This window comes from Esox lucius, chromosome 20, assembly GCF_011004845.1.
Source record: "Esox lucius isolate fEsoLuc1 chromosome 20, fEsoLuc1.pri, whole genome shotgun sequence".
Lineage (NCBI taxonomy): Eukaryota > Metazoa > Chordata > Actinopteri > Esociformes > Esocidae > Esox > Esox lucius.
The window spans coordinates 7,155,844-7,178,220 of record NC_047588.1 but is presented as its reverse complement, the minus strand read 5'-3'; the positions used below and the strand labels follow the sequence as shown (position 1 = coordinate 7,178,220).

The following is a 22,377-nucleotide window of genomic DNA, read 5'->3' as shown; positions in this document are numbered from 1 at the left end:
TGGGGTCGGTGGTGGTGGTGGTGGGGGGGGGCACAACACAATATTAAGTAGGAATATTTGGAGCCAGGAAGGTCAGAGTATGGCAGCTTTATTGCGTAAAGGAAAACAACAACATTTACATAGTGTGCAGAGTGACAATCTGCCTCTCTCACTCACTAACATGTCCGTTCTCCTTACGCTCCCTCTCCACCGCCACCACTCAATCTGTCACACTTCACTCTCTCTTTCTCGCTCTCTCTCGCTCTCTCTCCTCCTCCAGTTCTTCCCCGCCGATCTCTCTCTTTCTCTCTCGCTCTCTCTCCTCCTCCAGTTCTTCTCCGCCGCTCTCTCTCTCTCTCTCTCTCTCTCTCTCTCGCCTTTTTTGCTCTCCAGGCTGTTAGGTGAGGCATTTCGGCTAGGTTGCAGCGGGTGGCGTGAGACCGGCAGTCACTGGAGAGAACAGCGGAGCCAGGATGACAAGCTCGACTCTGCTGCATTTTGGGACGTGTGGTCTTCTTCGTCACCGCCCTCGTCATCATCATCGTAATCTACAGTAATGTGGTAGTGGATGGATAATGGAACATGAGATTAATTATAAATGAGTTTGATATAGATTATGAATGAACGCATTATAAATGCAAAGCGAGATGTCTCTATAAAAGCTAGAATTTCCGTACCAGTACACAAATCAAAACCACAGCTCGTCCAAAGAAGCTGGCCCTCTGTGATTATACTGTTTGTTTGTTTGTGTTTATGCCCTCCCTCACATTGCTCACCATCGCTGTCCTCGTCCTCCCACTCGGTCTCCGTCAGGGTGGCGTCCAATCGGCTGTCTCGCTTCGCCGTGACATCACCCCTGTGACGACATCACCATTAAATCGCAGGCTTTGTTGTATCATTATTGCATGTTCATTCTTTAAACTGTGGCCTGGGGTGGTCCATGTGTAAAGAACCCAGTCCCTCAACACACATTGGATTTAATGTACTTGGTTATTAAAAGTAGAGCTTGAGTAGCCTGGGAAGACATTACATCCATAAAAAAGGATAAAAAAAACACCACAAAGCAGGAAGGTTTATTCCCAGCGGTCCTTAGAAACCCGTGACTGCCTCCCAGTGCTACTCTTCCATGTTATTTTAAACTCCTATATGCTCAAAGTAATATAAAAACAAATCAGAAATCCACTCGGTTTGACCAACAAATCAAAAGAAAATCCCTGTGAACTGACATTGATTTAGTGTAGGGTGCATTTGAGGTCTGAGGACAGGGTTATGTTACAGCCGATCAGCACTTTCAATGCAAATCATCGAGTCAACTGGGTCGTCATTTATCAACCGGGCCTCGTTTCTCACTCTATTCTGCCGCGTCTGGAGATGTTCAGATTGGGATTTATCAAACTGTCACACACACTTGTATGCATGTTTCCATTGATAAATCAGAGTCATACTCAATTTTGCCGCATTTAAAGCTTTATGACCCCAGCCTTGAGAATTCCATTCATTCCCATTTTCAGTTGAATAGTGAAGAGCTCACTTGCATTATGATTCGGTAATGTTAGAACTCTGACACAGTCCCATTTCTAAAAGAAAGAGCAACTTTACATGACATATGTTCAGTCATAGTATGCAGTGTTAGATACCATGGTCAAAGGTCAGGACCCACCCTTCACTACAACAGTACATGTGCAGCAGAGACAGCAGCCCAGACCCAACCCTAACCCCACCCTTCCATGGACCCACCCTTCACTACAACAGTACATGTGCAGCAGAGACAGCAGCCCAGACCCCACCCTAACCCCACCCTTCCATGGACCCACCCTTCACTACAACAGTACATGTGCAGCAGAGACAGCAGCCCAGACCCAACCCTAACCCCACCCTTCCATGGACCCACCCTTCACTACAACAGTACATGTGCAGCAGAGACAGCAGCCCAGACCCAACCCTAACCCCACCCTTCCATGGACCCACCCTTCACTACAACAGTACATGTGCAGCAGAGACAGCAGCCCAGACCCAACCCTAACCCCACCCTTCCATGGACCCACCCTTCACTACAACAGTACATGTGCAGCAGAGACAGCAGCCCAGACCCAACCCTAACCCCACCCTTCCATGGACCCACCCAGCTCACAGAATGAATATACTTCCTCTTGCGTTGCGGGCAAAAAATGTAGAAGTATTCCAAAAAAAAAAGCGATTGGTCAAATCCTTTTTTTAAATATGTTTTTATCCATTTGTAAGTATACGTTAAAAAACACATTTATAGATCAATATCAAAGCCAAGCTGCAGCCGTCCATGTGCAACGAGACAACGGTACAGACCGCTCGACCACCTTAGGCCACACAAAATGATTGCCAAACATTGCCTGGGAATCCTGTTACATTGCCGTTTGTAGCAAATGAGCCCACACACGTCTTTTTAAGTCTAACTCTTGCTCAGTATTTAGTTTATTGGTAGATAATTGTGTTTTACCTCCTGCCTTGGAACAAACTAAGAGTAAATAGGATATGATGTTATGCTACCATCGCACTGCAATAGTGAAACCTTTCTATTGTCAAATAGGCATGCTCCCCATCTGTTTACTGGATAATGTTTGGCTGAAGGAGCTACGGATTCATGGTAATATTTGCTGTAGGCCAATTGTAGCAGGAACAAAGCAACCATGGCAGAAAAAGCCAGACATGGCAAATAATTATGATTTGGTCTACATAGTAGAGGCATTGTCGGCAGGGATTTACTGATCTCCTTACGCTCTAGCGACTCCCTCAGGTGGCTTGGGCAGATGAAAAGCTAACTGAGTATGCGTCACGCCGAGACTCATGTGACTTTCTGGTTGGACGAGCACCGTCTTGGAGCGGATGCCTAAGAAAACTTGGGAGGTGAGCTATAAGTACAACTGGATGTGACGGAAGTTGGGGAAAGAAGTGGGATAGAAAGGTGACATACCCGTTCCTGTCAGAATTAAAACCTTCACGCACAAAGCTGTGCATCCGAGGTTTATTGTCTTTTTTTGTACACACACATCTTTAATAAACGAGGACCCAGATTAATATTCAATGACATAGAGGAGGGCTGGCAGAAAGGTGTTGACCCTCCCTCAGATTAATATTCAATGACATAGAGGAGGGCTGGCAGAAAGGTGTTGACCCTCCCTCAGATTAATATTCAATGACATAGAGGAGCACTGGCAGAAAGGTGTTGACCCTCCCTCAGATTAATATTCAATGACATAGAGGAGCGCTGGCAGAAAGGTGTTGACCCTCCCTCTGATTAATATTCAATGACATAGAGGAGGGTTGGCAGAAAGGTGTTGACCCTCCCTCTGATTAATATTCAATGACATAGAGGAGCGCTGGCAGAAAGGTGATGACCCTACCTCTGCTTCCCGGAACTGGGGAGCTGTTCCCACACCATTAGGTCACGCCCCCCTGTGACCCAGCGGTGACCCCCGCTGCCCGTAAGCCAAGCCGCAAAGCAAAGAATTCTGGGAGCATCCATGCAGGTCAGTGAGGCCAAGTACCTGCACTGCGGGAGGGAGAACACTGAGGAATGGAGAGAAGAGGAATGGAGAAAAGAGGAATGGAGAAAAGAGGAATGGAGAAAAGAGGAATGGAGAAAAGAGGAATGGAGAAAAGAGGAATGGAGAGATGAGGAATGGAGAGATGAGGAATGGAGAGATGAGGAATGGAGAGAAGAGGAATGGAGAGAAGAGGAATGGAGAGAAGAGGAATGGAGAGAAGAGGAATGGAGAGAAGAGGAATGGACAGAAGAGGAATGGACAGAAGAACCAACGGACCTAGTGAAAAAGGCATTCTGCGAACAAAGCAGGTCTATGTTACTGACAGTATCATTACTTTCAGGGAGCAGTGTGTTAGCTTCACTCACGGTTCAGCGAGCTTTCCCCATTGGCCAGATCGTAGCAAGAGCCAATCAGCAGACCCCCAATCTGATGTACACAATCGGTTAGGCCGGCGACGCTGCTGTGATTGGCTAGCCTGGACACAGTCCCTGCGGTGATTGGACAGAAAAGGATCAGATCACGAAGTTTAGCACGGTATGAAGCTGTCAGAGTACACAAACAGACACGCGCAGCTCACCCGTCCTCCAGTTGATGATCCTTACGCTGGCTCTGCCATAGGCCACAAAGACCCGGTCGCCGCGGGGACTGAGGGTCAGCCGAGCCCCCTGGCCTCTGCAGCCCGTTACCTCGGCGTCCCAGCGATGCAACAGTCGCAGAGGTTGCCGGTCCGAGCAAAGCCCCTCCCACACAGACAAACCGCCCTCCGCCGAGCCGCTGAACACCAGGGGACCCTGGGACTGTGGAGAGAAAAAAGAGGGGGGCAGTTGTCATGGAGACTGAATGCAGCAACTGATTACATGCTTGAATACAAGGTGTGTTTGTGTGCTGTGTGGTTGATGTATCAGTGTTTTGTGTGTGTGTGAGTGCTTGCATGTACATGTGTTTGTGTTGTGCGTGTGTGTAGTGTGTATGCGCTATGCCATTGCTTTGCATGATTAATGAACAAAGAAAGAGGAAATGATGCGTTCACAGCTTTGGTTTAAATGTGTTAGGAACGTAGTTCTTCATGAGTGTAATGTATCTGAACAGCTTACACCCCCGGGGAAACCTTGCAAAGTCTTTCAGCCAAACACGTCCAGGCCATTGCTAGATCATTTATACACCTCGTAACGTCATTTCTGTTTTTATTCGAAAATGGAAAAACCGAAGAGGAGAGCACTGCTGGGAGTCAAAGGGTTGGAAATGCCTCAGATCTCTGTTGGTTCTATTTAAAATCTACAAATCTATATATGTTTTTAATCATTTATTTTGGTAAATAATTCATTTCCACACTGCTTACAAGTGTGTAGCGTATAAGCAGAACAAGTCGGATATGGGATCCTCAGGCAGTTTTTTTTTGCCTGGTTGCCAGACTGTTTCGGCCTGGGCTAATTTGTTTGGCATGACATCAACAAACGAGTTGACTAGGCTAGAAGAAACGGGAAGATAAATCATATTTATTTGACATTTGACGTTTAGGGTCAAAAAGTGTGGACTGGACACATCATTTGTTAAAAACGTTTGATAATGAGTTGAACTTTTGAAAATGTCAGTGAGGCTCTTATTAACAACAACTGACAGTGGTCGACTGGGTACTGATGTATGGAGCTTTCATACCGGCCCCCGGTACAGAAACCACAACCCTCCCTTGGCAAAGCTCTTCCGACTGGTCCACACGGAACAGTGATGAAATACCTATCAATGAAGGGAATATTCTACCACAGACACAAATTGAACATGCTATCTACCCACATGAAACTCTTGAATAAAAATTAATTATAACGCAAAAAGAAGGTTTGATATAAATTGCAAAGCGTTTTGTCAATAATTTGCATGAATGTGCCTTTGGGAACGGTTTTATTGACCTATTTTAATTAATCGGTTGTGAAATTCATAGCGAAACAATCTGTCTTAATTATTTTGGTCAAACACAATTTCTGAATGAAAAACCCAAATAAATACATGAAATCATTCTATAAATATAAATCTATAAATAGCCAGGGCAAGGGAGGCACAAGGGAGGCACAAGGGAGGCACAAGGGAGGGGCAAGGGAGGCACAAGGGAGGCACAAGGGAGGCACAAGGGAGGCACAAGGGAGGGGCAAGGGAGGGGCAAGGGAGGGGCAAGGGAGGCACAAGGGAGGCACAAGGGAGGCACAAGGGAGGGGCAAGGGAGGGGCAAGGGAGGGGCAAGGGAGGGGCAAGGGAGGCACAAGGGAGGGGAAAAGGAGGGGCAAGGGAGGGGCAAGGGAGGCACAAGGGAGGCACGGTAGCTGGTGGCCAACCGATGGCATAGTACGACGGTACAACGTGGAACACTATTGGCTCCTGATTATCACGGCCACCTGTATGGATGTTATGGCCTCGTCATGGGCATTGATGGATTGACAGTTTTCCATGGTTTGCCAGCTCCAGGCCTGAACTTTACCCCCATCTGCAGAAAGAGACAGAGAGAGAGACAGAGAGAGAGAGAGACAGAGAGAGAGATGGAGAGAGACAGAAAGAGAGAGACAGAAAGAGAGAGAGACAGAAAGAGAGAGAGACAGAAAGAGAGAGAGACAGAGAGAAAGACAGACAGTCGGAGAGACAGACAGACAGAGAGGTTAACTAGTTCTGACACCACTGATGGCTCTCAAAAATACACCTGCGCCTGAGCTTCCTCACCTGTCTGCTTCTATCAGTCTGACAGACTACACTACTTTCTGCTCACACACACGCACACACACAGTAAGAAAACACACATCATAATGTACGAGTGCACGCGCGCACACACACAAAAAGAAAACACACGACTGCAAGCGCACACACACGTGCCTGCACAAACATGCGCGCACACACACGCGCCTGCACAAACATGCGCGCACACATGTTTTTCTATCCTTCAGGAGACCAGAAACCCAGAAATCCATGTTCCCTGTCCTCTAACCCTAACCCTAACCTCAATAACACAGCCGTCATGCCTAAACTTAACCTAGCTTCCACTTAACCTTAAAGCCTAACTAACCGGCAATGTCTAAAACTAAAAATAACCTCAATTCTAACGTAAGGCCCAATTGCAAGTTTTACCAACGTAACCAACAAGCCGAAAATCCAATTTTCAGCTGCCAGGTTTTACTGTTTTTGTCTCAACATGAACACATAGACCTGGATCACACACACATCCACACAGGCAGACCTGATCCGATGATGATGTAGCCATGGCCTTCAGGCACAAAGCAGAGAGCAGTCACGGCGTTAAAGGTGTATATGGACTTTACACACTGTCCTGGGTGGTGAGAGAGAGAGGAATACTAATGGAATGGTCCACAACACTCAGAGGCAAACACGTACACACAGAGCGAGAGACACAATGCTGTAGGGCTCAGACGATGTGTGTGTATGTGCACGTGTGTGTCTGAATCGATTTAAGTGTGTGCTCGTACGGAAGTGGTTGTGTGTGTTGTCAACTCACCAGTGCTTAAGGCCCAGATCCTCACGCAGCAGTCTGTTGAGCCACTCAGAATGAACCTCTCCTTCTCTCCCAAAGACAAATCACAGGCTAGAGGGAAGGAAAGAGAGGAGAGAGGGGAGTGTGAGTACAGGAGAGGGAGGGAGAGAGAAACAGAGATGGAGAGAAACAGGAGGCGCAGAGAAGAGATAATCAGAGGGGGGAACACAATGCGTGTTCTATCCTTGTACAGTCCATAGTCAGTATGCATGTGTTCTATCCTTGTACAGTCCATAGTCAGTATGCATGTGTTCTATCCTTGTACGGTCCATAGTCAGTATGCATGTGTTCTATCCTTGTACAGTCCATAGTCAGTATGCATGTGTTCTATCCTTGTACAGTCCATAGTCAGTATGCATGTGTTCTATCCTTGTACAGTCCATAGTCAGTATGCATGTGTTCTATCCTTGTACAGTCCATAGTCAGTATGCATGTGTTCTATCCTTGTACAGTCCATAGTCAGTATGCATGTGTTCTATCCTTGTACAGTCCATAGTCAGTATGCATGTGTTCTATCCTTGTACAGTCCATAGTCAGTATGCATGTGTTCTATCCTTGTACAGTCCATAGTCAGTATGCATGTGTTCTATCCTTGTACAGTCCATAGTCAGTATGCATGTGTTCTATCCTTGTACAGTCCATAGTCAGTATGCATGTGTTTATCGATTAAGAAATGAAACATTAAGAGTGGGATTCATGTGAAGCTTGTTGAATTGCTGTAACGACCCGAGGAGAGAGGGTGTGTGGGAGGAGAGACAGAAAGGCCAGGGAAGTTCAAGTTGTGGAACAATCCCTTCTTCAGTCTTTACCAAAGATATACTGAGCATCTGCTCCTGGGAGTTCCCTCCAACCATTGACCCGATCAACTAATACCATAATTACACTCCCTGAAAACCACCATGCTTGAATGACAATAAGGATGGAAATGAGTGTGTGTGTGTGTCTGTACCCAGTCTTCTGCAGTATTCAGGTGGAGGGGCAGCCAGACAGGTGACCCCGCCAGTGTGACCCCCCAAATTCCGCTGCTCTGTTGCCGTAGGAACAAGCCACACCTTTATTGTCGTGTCTCGACTGTGTGTGTGGGGGGATGGGGGGTGGGGGGGAACAGAACATCGGTGTGAGAGCAAAGCTTTCTACTTTGTCTTACAAGAATGACACACACTAATTTCAGCCAAACCGCCACCCTCCACCATTAAGAACACACAATATCAAAGTACCCCCCACCCCTCCAAATGCCTTAATCCTTCTGGAAAGTGTGTGTATTGTTTAGAACAGAGGTGTGCAACTCTCTCCTCAGGGACCCCCAGCCATTCCACGTATGTGATCTGCTCCAGAGGCGGCGCACCTGATTACAGTTGTCAGCTAATCATCAAGCCCTTGATTAGTGAACCAGGTGTTCCTGTTCAGGGCTACAACAACATTGGGAAACGTCTGGGGATCCCAGAGGAAAGAGCTTCACTGTCGTTACTTATGATACCTTTGTCATTTTCCACCTGCAGATAAACAAATGTTTCCCGTGCACAGGGGGGGAGTGAGAGGGGGAGACAGGGACAGGGAAGGAGAGGGGAGAGAGTGAGGGATAGGGAACAATACACATTGTTACTTTACTGTACACGGATAATAACATTTGAAATGTCTTGATCCTTTTCAAACGTTTATGTCTGACCGCAATGTTCATTTTGCATTTCAGATTTCTGCTATTCATTATTCTTATGGATGCTCCGTATTTTCCACTTGCTCTGGCAACGTACAGTATAAACTATGTCCCCCATGCTAATAAAGCCCTTTAAATGTAATTTAATTGATTAAGCGAGTGAGACAGATAGAAAAAGACTGTCTCATTTCATACAAGCGTATTTCCTCAGACCTTCACTCTCCTTCCATCCTCCACTCGACTAACTTCAACCTTTTTCCAAAGGCCACAGACAACAGGAGAGAGGAAGTGAGGTGAGGGAAAGGTAAACACTGCTAACGGGCCTGCTACATTACAGCCGTCTGCGTCAGGCATTTAAGAAATCAGTCAGAACGGCTACGCTAGCCGTGCTACTTGCGTCCACCATTTGGGGGGCTACTGATTCCAGTCCATTGTGGACGCTGACACCGTGCGGTACCAGTAAAGAAACTACATCAACAAACATAGATGATGCTGATGGGTAGCTTTCAAATGTGTTTAAGGGACAGAAACAGGTACACTACATTTAACTGAAAAGTAGAAAATCAAAGTAATTTTTATTCCACGTCTGGACAGTTATGAAAATTGTATATTTTCAATATTTGTGAGGGCCATTTTCGTGGAATTCGGGGTATATTAGAAGAGGGAAATGTTGCATTATGCCGGCTAGATCAGCGAACATTTATCATTTACCTACTATGAGACAGAAGTTCAGAAAGCTGAAACATCTGGCAACTGACTCCTTTTGCCACAACCCATTTCCATACAGCTTTTTTAGCATGAAGATCAGAGTGAACATCGGTCTTATCACATACAGAATGTAACTTTCCACGCTGCATGATTTATTACTGTTGTGATGTGGCACATAGATTGCGATGACTATGTAAGATGTACTGTAGGGCAACGCATTGATGCGGTCAGTGTGCACCCAGCCTGAAGGTTTGATTGTTGATGTCTGAGGTGTGCGTTTATTTTCTACATTTGAATTGAAATAATGAGGGGGGAATTGGTTTCTGGTGTAGCATATTTAAACAACACTGTGTGGTAAAACTGTCTGAGTTAAAGATGTATGATGTATGTATGACAGAGTGAAAGAGAAATTATTAGAATTATTCACAGTTATGAGATTTATTTTTAAATCTGAGAATGACTCACCTGCCAGAGATCACCAGGTTGTCAACGGCAACCACACAGGTTATGATGTCACTGTGACCCTCTAGCAACCTCAAACGAAACTTAGCTTTCTCCCAAGAGGCTTTGAGAGATGAAAACTCGGCATCTGGAGAAAAGAAAAGGACCCATCATAAAAACCATTAGAGCTTCACTGGAGTCTTTGTAATTTAATATTAAAATCATCAAAGCAATGTATAATAAATCACAGTGTTTTTAATTAAAATTATTTTTTTATCATTTATTTTCCTGAGCATTCTTTGGCACTTGAAAGGATGAATGTGTGGGCATTGGGAAACACATTTAACATATTTCTACATTGCTGTGATTGGCTAATGTGGTGATTAAGAGCCCACTCCCTTGATGAACAGTAATTGGTTGATTATAATCCAATCACATTTCAGACTTTTAAAGAAGGACAACATTTCCAAGTAAAAGCTCTTACATCAAGGGAAAGGAAATGAGGGGTATTTTGACCGTAGCATGGAAAATCATAAAAAAAATATATTGAAGAAACAATGTTCAGAAATCTACAAATAAATAAGTTTTGCCGTCTCAGGATTCTGGTCTGGAATGCATGGATGAGCGAGCACCATGAAAAGAACCTCAATGGCATCAAATGTGCTTCAGAAGGCACATATCTTGACACTGACCTGAGTCCACGGAAAGTTGCTGTGATTAAGCAGGGCCATAATAACGAATTGGACATCACCAAAATTTGTGAAAAAATAATATTTTTGTTATTCTTAATAGTGAAATACCATTTTTAAGCCGATTGAGAACACTGACACTGGTCTCTCTCCAGACATATTAGAAACTGGTTGGTTGATTCAAAATCTTCCTAACCTTGGTGGATCAATAAATACTGCATAAATGTTAGTCAGCTCTAGGGCATGCAGAAAACTCTGTTTCTAAGAAACAAACAGTACAGACAAATCATGGGTGCATTCTTTCCTCCAAACAAAACATTTTAGCTACGAGTTTTGTTGAACAAGAGTTTCTTCTGGACAAATCATAAAAACTCACTTCCTGTTTTGTTCTTCCTGACAACATATTTCACACCTACATTTTTTTTGGGGTGGAAGGAATACACCCATGGGACTTGAGATAAATGTAGAGATAGTATCTAAACTAGTCCAATAAGAGATCCTCATTTCAGGCTGTAAAATGTTTTGTTATGATGGTTCCTGAATTAAACGCAGCCTGGCCTGCAGGCCAGAAAAACGGTTCACTGCCCAGGGAACAGGCCCTCATATCATCATAGCACCCTTATCATCCTCTGCTTCTAATTGGCTCATTGCTCCCTTCCTTCCCTGGTGACCATTCTTCCTACTGTATGTACGATGACATCAATGATGTAAATTGCTATGCATTAGAGTGTCGGCTAAATTACTGAAAACTTCAATTAGACTGGACTGTGCAAAATCGCTGATAATTTGTTGTAATGCTATAAATGCATGAAATCCATAATGTGTCTAAGTCGCTCTGGATAACAGCGTTAGCCAAAGGACTTAAAAGGAATGTAAATGTAATGACCTACAAATAATCCCAAACATCTACTCATTATGCAATTGAGATTAGCAACTTGTCTTTAGCCCTGCTCAAGCAGATTATTTTGGAAGAGACTAGCGTTGTGAATGTATATGAGAGACCAACATATAGACATAATTGAACACACTAAAAGAACCCACAGTTGTGAAGATAACCCCACCTTCCTGGTCCTCCACAAGGCTTGTGTTCATCCCGGCTGGCACAGGCTCTGACTGCATTACCCCCGATCCTGTCTCCCTTTGTCTCTCCATTCCCTTCATTCTGCCGATCTCTTTCCTCGTCAAAGCCTCTTTCTGACTGACTGTCTTCTCCTGTTGACCTGCCCGCTGTGTCTCCCCCTTGGGAATTCTGGGAATCTTGGTAGCAGAAGGACTGTGTGAGGGAAGTGCCTCAGAGCTGGCTTCACTGTGCACAGGCAGTCAAACCAAAACAGACAACACATCAAAGAGAGGATGACTTGACAGTACAGCCACATTCTGAATGACACAATGGGCACTGACGCAGTTAAGAGACACACAATCAAGCTTCGAAATAACGTTAATAATAGATTATATTTATATAGCCCTTTACAAGCGTAATCTCAAAGTGCATACATACGCATTTGTTTGTGCAGTGAACAAAAAGACATTGAGTCTGTTGTGTGTGAGATAAACAACAGATTAGGCTATCGCTATCCTCATCTCATCTTTATCCTATTTTCCTTGTACTTTGTGACAAATGAGTACCCCCAGTGCATCATTCCCTTAATGTTTGTTGGCTGGCAAAAACAACAACCAAGATGCTGTTGAATGTGATAAACAACAGATTAGGCTATCGCTCTCGTCATCTATATACCTTTATCCTATTTTTCCTTAACTTTGTTATACATTAATACCCCCACTGAATTTCCTTGATATTCTATGGCCCTGAGGTAGTCTTCACAGTCGTGACTCTGTGGAAGGAATCCCTCAGTGATGCCTACATGACTGTTCCCGACTTCTCCGATACGATAGGATGCCTTGAAAGCATGACTGACTGAACATAGTTGACCTCTGTCGACTAGATTCGAACCAAATCAAAGGCTTCAAAGTGAGAGCTGAAGCTTCTGAAGAGGAATGACTACCGCCCTCTCTCTATCTCTCCCTCCTTTCTCTCTTCCTCACACCCTTTTCGTCTCTCTCTCACTACTTACACTTGTCTTTTCATCTTCTCCTGTTTTCCTTCTCCCACAATCCCCGGAGTTTGCTGGGGGCCAGAAAGCTGCAGCAGCAGTTCAGCCAATCTGGTGCGGAGCTCCGCCTTCCTGGAGATCTGAAGGTGGGGGGAAAGGAAGAGGAGGTGGTGTTGGGTTAGATATGTTTGAACATATCTTCAGTTAGTAGTAAACATGTGTGACCGTAGACATCTCCCTGGGTGCATCTCAATTGTCTAACATGGCTCCCCGTCTTCTGATCTTCACTCCTTCAGCAGCTCGAATGTGAGCAGCCACAAAGACGTCCATCTGTCATTGAACTGTTAGCTGCCCTATGCATTCACCTCAAAAAGTTGACAAGATCACCACTGTAGATATCTGTTATATTTTGTTAACTACTATTTATGTGCATATCCAAAACAATAAACCAACAGTAATATTTTATATAATGCTTAATAATGAACACTTCCACAAAGTCATTTAGACTTGTTTTCTAAGCCCACAGCCCCACAGACAACGAATCATACATCAGAGGGGGTAATTTGAGTCTTTAGTGGAAATTGATATTTTAGTACAGAGTATAATATATTAATATATTTATTAATATATATGATATATCATATATATAAATGGACAGCACACCTAACACTCTGCAAGTTGGCTTATATTTGACATAACCAAGCAGGCTACAACTATTTGCCCTGACAAGTGTAGATGTAAAATGCATTTTAAAAATTGCAAAATATAATGAGCTACTGCCAGGGGTGTAGCACAAAATTATGTGCGCTGTACATAGGCGGTCTCTGATGGCTCCTCCCCACTTTATTCAAGATTCAAACATTTTCGAGGGCCCCTCTACACGTTATGGCCCTATATTTACATAGTAAACCCTTTTCCCCGGTCCGACGCCCCTGGTTGCTGCAGTCAAGATGTGATTTATCCTACATCCAGGGGCGACTGGTCATTAGGGGCAGGTGGGGCTATGCCCCACCTGTTGTCAACAAAGAACTGCAACAACATTATGTAATTTTATTTCTCAAAGATTACTTCCTATAATTTATTATCTATGAATATAGCATCTTCCTAAATTACATATAATTTGTGTTAGGTTATTATTTAATGTTCATTGGTCCCTGCCTTGCTGCTTTAGAATGCGTTCTGCAGATTCAAGTTCGCAGTAGTAGGCCATAGGCTAAGCGTGAATGTGGGGCTAGCCCCTCCCACACAATGCAATGTACATTGTATGTGTGAAAAAATGAATATGCATGCTCAGAATGTTAGTGTGATCAATGTAGATCACACGAATTTGATGCCAAGTGGGGCTGACAGCCGGTAGAAGTGGGGCTGACAGCCGGTAGCCCCACTACAGTGTCATTTCGTATTTCAGACCTGATTGGCTGTCTGTCTGGCCCCAACATTAGTTGGCAAGAAGAGTGAGGAGGGTAGATTGTCTTAGCTAGCTTGTTTGCTTCACAAACGCCAGATAACTTGAGAAAATTAATAAAATGGATTTCATACTTGAGCACCGGTTTGAAACCCTTAATTTGGAGGAGAAACTTGAAGTAAAGCGACTTGGTGCCCATCAGCCACGGGATATTGTCATCACTCAAACTGCTGGTAAAAGTATCCGCGGGTTAAAGTGGAGTAGTTTTTGAAGATAAAGTGGCTAACGGTTAGCAGACAAAAGAAGGCACTTTTCTGATTTCCGTGTCTGCTATTTGGTGATGGTACTTGGTCAAGGATGGGTTACAAAGATTTGAAACATCTTTCTGAGAGGATTGCAAAACATGAGAGCAGCGGGAGTCATCTGGACAATGCTGTGAAATTGGGCTTACTTGGAAGGGTAAATGTCACAGCCCAAGTTGACAGTGCATACAGGCGCTCCATTGAGCAGCCTAACAAACAGGTGGAGGAAAACAGGTACGTTCTCAGTCGAATCATAACGTATTAAACTGTGTGGAAAATGTGAAACCCACTGCGGGGGCACGAAGAGTCGGTGGACTCCCTGAATCCTGGAATATTCAAATGCATTTTTGAGACTTTTTGAGATGTGTGAGGGCGATTTGAGGCTTCAGAGGCACTATGACGCTCAGCTTCAAAGGGACATCTAGGACTGTACAAAATGAACTGTTAGACTATGTATGAAGTGTACAGGGAGGATATAGCCAAGCAAGTGGACGAGACATAATTTGTTGCCATACAGGAAGATGAGACAACTGATGTCTCCTGTAAATCAACCACTGAAGCTGGGAGAAAAGCTGATCGCTCAGACTTATGATGGTGCGGCTGTAATGAGTGGAAACGTCCGAGGGGTACAGACGCTAATGAAAGAGACATACCCACATGCCCAGTTTGTTCACTGCTATGCTGACCAGCTGAACCTGACCTTGCAGCAACTTTGTTCAGCAAGGATGGGCATCCTGAAGGTGTTTTTTGTGGATTTAACGGATTTTGCCACCTTTTTCTCTGGCGCTCCAAATCGTGTTGCGACACTTGCTGAGGCAACACAGAGATGGATTCCAAGGCCACCCGCTGTACGAAGTAGAAATGTCAATGCAGTTTGGGAAAACCGCGCTGCGCTGCTCCTGTGTCTGGAGGACGTACGCACACAACCAGGATGGGATGAGGCCACCATAAGTGAGGCATATGGCCTGTCAAAAAAACTCAGGGACCAAGCTTTTCTGCAGCTGCTGGAATTTATTTTCTTCCTTATGCCAGAAGTTCAAGGAGAATGTCCAGAATATGCGGAAGCAAACTGATGAATGGGCTGCCACCGTTTCACGATGGAACAGACGAGCCAGGCCGATGAGTAACCAACACAACGCTGGTGATGAAGGAGGCATGCGACACAGTCATCTCCCAGGTGGAGCAGAGGTTTTCACAAAGTGACCACCTGATCGTTGCCAAGCTGGTTGACAGCTCGCTCTTCCCAAAATGTGTCCTGTCATTCCCCACATCTGAGCTTGACTGTGCAGTGAAACTATGGCTTCTAGGAAACAAGGAAAAGTTGAATTCTGAGCTGACCACTCTGTACCACCACACTGAGCTTCACACTGGTAATACGGCCCTGTCTCTGTTAAGATCCATCCATGAGAACAACCAAGCTCAGCTTTTGCTGAGACTGTCACTCTGCTGAAAATGATCAAAACAGCACCTATGACGACATCCGAGGTAAAAACCTTCACTCGCAATACCATAGGACAGCCGCGACTCAACATATTGGTCATGTTGTCCATCGAAAGCCAGCTGATTCAGCAGCTACATGACTTCATTCCCAAAGTAATCTAAAAGTTTCCCCAGAGGAAGAACCGCCGTGCCACCTTGAGCCCTCAGGCTTGGTGAGTGAAAGCATATTTTATCATCCTGCCTTTGTGGTGCTGGTCCGTGCATTGGTCATCTTTTTGTGTTGGGTTGATTGATGTACATTGTGACAAGTGTCAGTGTGTCCATGCTTATCTATTAAGGTTGTTGTCATAGAATGGAACTGTATCCCTAAAAAGTTGTCTTTCCACTTCGTTGTGGCCTTCAGTGGTGTTGAGCTCATGGCTGTTCGCGTCCTGTAAGCACATTGGTTCTGAGCTTGGTTGCATTCCTAATTTAGGTTTGTAAATGTGACAGTGGTCATTTTACATGTGTGTGAGAGAGAGGAGAGCAATTACACAATAAGGTTTCTCTCTCTCTCACCAGTATGTGCACTACAACATTAAAAGTGTTTTGTGGAGCTGTTTGTTGATGTGTTAAATAAACACATCAGTAGCAAGAGGGTGTTTTGTAGGTTTACTGGTATGTATTCTATATTTTGAAATGGTTTGTGCCCCCGGGGAAGACCTAGGACACGCTGGAGGGACTATGTCTCCCGGCTGGCCTGGGAACGCCTCGGTGTCCCCCCGGAAGAGCTAGAGGAAGTGTCTGGGGAGAGGGAAGTCTGGGCATCCCTGCTTAGACTGCTGCCCCCGCGACCCGGCCCCGGATAAGCGGAAGAAGATGGATGGATGGATGGTTTGTGCCCCACAATTTCTTTACATATAAAAACGCCACTGCCAACATAATTTGAGAGTATGTGCGACTGAACTCACTCACCGTCGTCAGCTAATAATGTCAAATGTAACACAAGAGACAGTTTGATAAAGGTGCTACTATGAAATGTAGGTATAGAGTCATATCTAATAGCAAGAGAAATAACGTTCTCGGGAATCCGAATCGTAGAACAAACCGCTTGCCGACGTAACAATGATGACCCAGCTGATACCAAAATTAGAGTACATTAAGAATGTAAGTCGTATTCTGTACCTTAACTTTTTCTTCTGGAGTGAGGGAATGATAGATTCTTATCTCAAGATTCTCAATCTGTCTCAGTTTCTTCTGGAGTTTTCTCACCTCCCCCATCTAAACAACTTATATTCTAAGCACTAACACTATTACTTTTATGCTGTTTTTAACAATACCAGATAGAGTCACCAATGTTTCATTGACTGTGAAAGCAATGCAACATTTCATTAGTCTTTCTACCGTGTTTTATTAGTTTGCTCCTGCCCTCTCTGTAGAGTTCTCAGCAAAAATCTACGTGTCTAATCCACGATAACAACAATGGTGGATAGCCCGTCAGATTGTGGTGATTTGAGCGACGTTGTACGCAATTTTGCTAATCTTCATCTCAAAATGAGTCGTACACTCTATTACACCTACATGCAGTTGATTTGTAGATCAGTGATTTTGCGCAGTATGAATGCAACTGTTTTATACACAGGATATTTGACAGCTTCTTCTCTGGTCTTCTGACCGGATACTGTCATTGCGCTGGTTTACAGTGACACCAAGTGGAAGGGAGCGGAGTTGACTCCCAAGGCAGCGTAATATTAACTTTAGTTTCAAGAACGAACAAACGTATTAGTATTGCAAACCAAAGCAAACAACAACAACCAACAAATGTTATCATCAATATGTTGCAAATAAATTCGTTTTGAAATGGCTGAAGGAGAGAGGTGGCAGGGAATCTTTACATAGTCCGCACATGTAGCTCATTCTCACAGTTCACGTGTAGGCTAACAGACACAAGTAGACTAGACATCCCATATTAGGTAGGCCTGCTGTCACAAATGAGTCAGACTTAAAACTCATGTTAATGTTTGAGTTGTGGGTTTTTTCAATATCGTAGAAAGTCCCTTCTGCCACTTACTTACTTTTCGTTTTAGTAAATTAAGGGTAGGGTGCAGGAAGAGACTTTGGCAAACAATGCAGAAGTGATGTGTTCTCAACCAACTCTACAGCTATCCCAGTATTTAAAGTCTGGAGCAGTGTTACAAGGCTTACTTGACAGCATGGTAGAGTTAACATTTATTACATTCATTTTAATTCCTCTCTAAGGGGGGCTGATCTATGATTTGTTCTGGAATCTGTCTGATTCTTTTAAGTAGCTTTTATTTTGTGATGAGGAAAACACCTCTTCTATATTTAGCAATTTGTTCCAGACCAGACATCATGCACATTTTGTCTTCAAACCCGCAGAAAATGATTAAAAGTGAATGGTACAGCTGCATAACATTGCTATATGCAGGGAATCCGAAAGGCGCCTTCAGCAGATGGCACCTTCCTGCCTTTCAGGTGCTTCCGAACAAGCTGCCCACTGTCAGACGGTTGAAGACTCTCCTATGGGAAGTGAGGGCTAGAGTTGCAACAAAATGGGGAAAAAATGTGGTGCCCTGATCTCCCGTTTTCAAAATCTGCACATTTTATTACTTCCCTTAATGGGTTTTAGTCAATGAGGTAGTCTCACACCAGGGATTTACTCAACAACTGACATGGCCAATTTTATAAATATCTGTCAACTAAAGGATTAAAATGTAAAATGGTAGATGGCAAAACCTCACATTTTTTATCCATTGCCCTCAGTGGCATAGACTACGCCAAAAAACTATGTGGTAAAGTGGTAAGGTTGACATCCACATTTCTAAATGACTATTATTTGTGCTTGCAATTATCATTTTAGAGTTTTTAATATGCAATATTTTTCCCAGAATAAATATATGCTATAATTCCTTGCTTTAACATAAGTATTGAGTGAAGGAACAGTTCTTCCAGCTGTCTCACCAAGATTTTACCTTGCCAGTTATATCCATCTACTGCCTTAAACATTTTATTACTTGATAATATGTTTACTAGCCATACAGTACACTATGCACAGCAATTTACAACATTTTTGCTTTGGTTATATTGCTGCTTGGTTGTCTAGCTACATTAACACACAGTCACACAGTTGACAAACTTATTTCTGGAATTGGATAATGGAACGTTATACACTAACAAGTTGCTAGCAAGTTCCCTCAGGGCACACAATTAGGGTGCATTGTTCTTGGACTGCAAAGACCCAAACGAAGTTCAAATATGGTAGTCTATCGAGCAATTAATGTAGCAAGCTTGAATCTATACTGACTGGTTGACAAATAGAAATGCATAATTTCTGCCTCCAGTAATTCCTGCCTACAGAACAACTGTGTCAAACATTTACAACAGTAAACCAAAGACATAAAAAAAACTGCAACCAAAGACAACATAGTTTCATTACAATAGATTAATTATTAAAAAAAAGCTGTTTGCATTCATTCACAATTCATTTGTACTTGCATTTCAAAATATTTTAAATTGCTAGATTTTATTTTTTGGTCTTAATAGTTGTTGGTTGATGTTTCAAGTACTTCATTGAGTTTGAAATTAGGTACATGTCTACAGGCTAGGCTAAATCGGTTAGGGTGAAACATGACAGTTGTTGAGTTGTGGCAACCACCATTGCTCCACCTCAGCACATTCTACAGAAGAGTGTGAAGAAGAGCAGGTACAACCATCATCCCAAGCTGCAGGATAAACGGAACATGCAGACAGCTAGACCCCGAGTCCTAGAAAAAAAGAGAGAAGTTCACTTTATTGTGTCAATGAAACCAGAAAAGGAACCAGGCAAGCCTAGCTCAGCCGGCCAGCAATTCAGTGTTACATGTTGTTTGTTGCCCTGGATTCATTGGTCTCCCAAGTGAGTGGCCGTCTTTAATCACTACACCACAGTACTATACGTATACCCATTGTCGGTATAGCATCTCGACATTAGATCATTTTGTCATGCATTAACATCACGCCAAGTTTTAATATTTCGCTAGACACCATTAAACATTGTGTTCAGCTGATTAACGTTTCTTATTAAGTTTACCTCCACCACAAATAGCATCTGTGGAATGTATGGCTTTTGCCATTTGCCGTTTTAACAGCTTATTAGCCAGTAACAGGCTTACTAGTATTTAACTTACTACTTGGAATGGTAATAAGAATTAAGCAATTGCTAGCGATACTGAATATGAACTTTACACAGCAAAGGCTATTTCATGGCCATTTCAAGGCGTCATTCATTCATGAATGACATTGATACATCAACATTCAATATAGGTGACGATAACTGAAGTTACTGAAGGTTGTAGCCAGCAAAGTTTTTGTCTACCCTGACGGTACGTTCACACTATTCGTGTTTGGGGATATGACAGCGTGGAGTGGCTTGTGAGGCGATGCGTGGGATCCGTAAGAGACTAAGAAAAATAAAACTTTACGCAAATCACCCGCGCCTATCGCTGGAGACTGACCAATCACGGGATTTTGTGTAGGTGGTTGTGAAAGGCTCTCGTACAATTAAAATAACTTAAACAGAATTGCTTTTACAGTCCTTTTTAAAAAGATGTATGGAAAACGTTTATAGTAGTAGTAGTGATGGGATTACATGAGACGTACGATTGCACGCTATTTTCCTATAGAGACACAATGCAGGGTGGACACAGGTGGCCGAGATAGTTGTTGGTGCTTTTGGTGTCAATTTTAGCGGACTGGTGGCTACCAAATTATGGCAAGCTGGTTTGCTAGCTAGCATTGCAGGTTGTAAGAATTTCATCAGTGGGGCATACGAATTGAGTAGAGATATATAACATGTAAAAACGTATTAAAATACGTTATTATTAATTTTTTAACCATTGTAATAAGCTGACGTTCCTTCATACATTTTTGCTATGCCCACAGTTTACCTGCTGTTATGAAGTTAGTTCGCCCACAAGTATGCTACAAGCGAAGCACTCTGAGATGATAGGGTTGGCTATCCGAAATTTTGCAGTGGGAATGTACGGTGACACAGAAAGCATGCACGAATGTGTACTGTGAAAATCCACCATAAATAATCACAATATATTTTAGGCTTACTATCACGCAGCTACTGAAGGTTGTAGCTACCGAAGTTTTTGTAAATCCGGAACAAATCCTAATGCACAATTTGCTTTGGCGAGATTCGAACGGAGGTCCTATCGGTTGTAGGTCCACGTTTCTAACCACTACGCCATTTAGCAAGACCACTACGCGCTTTTAACTACATGGTACCGGTTCGACTCTACCCACTTTGGGGGCTTATTCACTGCACAGCACCGGCTAGACTCAGCTCGTCTTTTTTGCTTTTGCACCAGCCAAAAGTTGGGATAGTACCTGGGACTTTTTTTGTATTTGTTTCGTCGAGGTTCCTAGCGAGCTGAGGTAATACCAAAAGTTGACGCGAAAACACGGAAGAGGTAGCCAAGCGAGCATGTGGTGACTATAGAAGAACCTGTGAGAAAGTTCTAATTGGGAATATTTCAGAGAGTCTGAATTTACACATTTACTGTTGTTTTGTTGTAATTTATGCTTGCATTTTTGTAAAGGTATACATCAGAAATCCTACATATCGCCCCGTTAAATGCGTAATTGTAGTTACAAATAACACATTTCTTTTGAAAGGGCAAGAGGTTCCAAAAATGTGAATAATCAAATCGAAAAAAAATAACAGAATACGTTCCCAAAATACCAGACCTAAATCCCACTGCAATTCAAGAATGACCCTCAATATACCGTTATAGGGTATGTAGGTATGTGTGACAGTGTAGCCAGAAGGAATTTCCCATAATTGTTTTGAGTTCACCACCAACTCAATACACTCTGTGCTTTTAAGCTCAAATTAAATGATTAGCTCAAAATTTTAAAAAATCCAATTACCTTAGGTGTCGTTCCATTTATTATATTCGTACCGGTTAGTCCCTGAAAGACAAGAGATATATTTTAGACATTTTACAATAGGTTGTTATTTAATTATTACGCAATTCGTTGTAGACTAGAGCTATAGCGATACAACCCTGTTAATTCTTACCTCGGCCGCAAGAGAAACCACCAGCAGGGCGAATACAGCACAGATCAGAACTCTGTTCATGTTGAAGAGGGTTGGGTCTCTGAACAGAAAAGGCGCCTCTGTGTTTATTTCAATTCGAAGAGGCTGGGTCAGTGAGGGATGTATGAAAAGGGTGTGTAGCATGATGTCTTGCAAATCTCTTAGGCACTAGCAGATGAATAGGTAAAAAATATGTATGAATAGGTAAAAAATATTTGTGGCATAATTCATGTTGTGAAAAAAATGGCGCTAGACGATGTGTTATTATATATATACCTGTACACAGTCAAATCTATATATTTTTCATTATTCACTCACTTTATTGATAGCTATCATTGAATGACATGTAGGCTACCCACTGGGTTTTGGTTGCTACATTTCCTGACACTGTCTCTCTCATTTGGTGCACGTATAACTGTTTATTGAATTGCCTTCTTCCCCCATTTGTGTTGTCGCTCATTATTTGGATATCGTTCTTTTTTTAATGTTGTTTTGTTTTCATTCAATTTTAAGTTTCTGTAGTCAAGCACTCTTATTAAGTCGTCCGTTCTATCTGCACCTACGTCCTGCCTGCAT

At 43.2% G+C, this 22,377-nt stretch overlaps 1 protein-coding gene and 1 long non-coding RNA gene across 3 annotated transcripts; both read right to left on the bottom strand.

The window, feature by feature from the left end:
• Positions 1-71: 71 nt before the first annotated feature.
• Positions 72-17,192, bottom strand: si:ch211-154o6.3 (uncharacterized protein LOC563854 homolog). Of its 2 annotated transcripts, none has more exons than XM_010900816.5 (13): positions 16,881-17,192; positions 12,591-12,709; positions 11,580-11,824; positions 9,854-9,977; positions 7,976-8,097; positions 6,991-7,077; positions 6,715-6,804; positions 5,885-5,973; positions 4,078-4,297; positions 3,866-3,988; positions 3,357-3,522; positions 747-835; positions 72-527 (listed from the first exon to the last, which is right to left on the bottom strand). In XM_010900816.5, the coding sequence occupies exons 1-13, from the start codon at positions 16,974-16,976 to the stop codon at positions 427-429; spliced, it is 1,671 nt and encodes a 556-aa protein (XP_010899118.1). In that variant the 5' UTR covers positions 16,977-17,192; the 3' UTR covers positions 72-426. The 2 variants fall into 2 exon arrangements, with proteins under 2 accessions (XP_010899118.1, XP_010899119.1); XM_010900817.5 differs by having other exon boundaries at positions 756-835; positions 16,881-17,189.
• Positions 17,193-18,699: 1,507 nt separating this feature from the next.
• LOC105028231 lies at positions 18,700-21,893 on the bottom strand. The gene is made up of 3 exons (XR_829368.5): positions 21,784-21,893; positions 21,633-21,674; positions 18,700-19,480 (listed from the first exon to the last, which is right to left on the bottom strand). It is a non-coding gene; the product is annotated as an uncharacterized LOC105028231 (long non-coding RNA).
• Between the last annotated feature and the right edge of the window lie 484 nt (positions 21,894-22,377).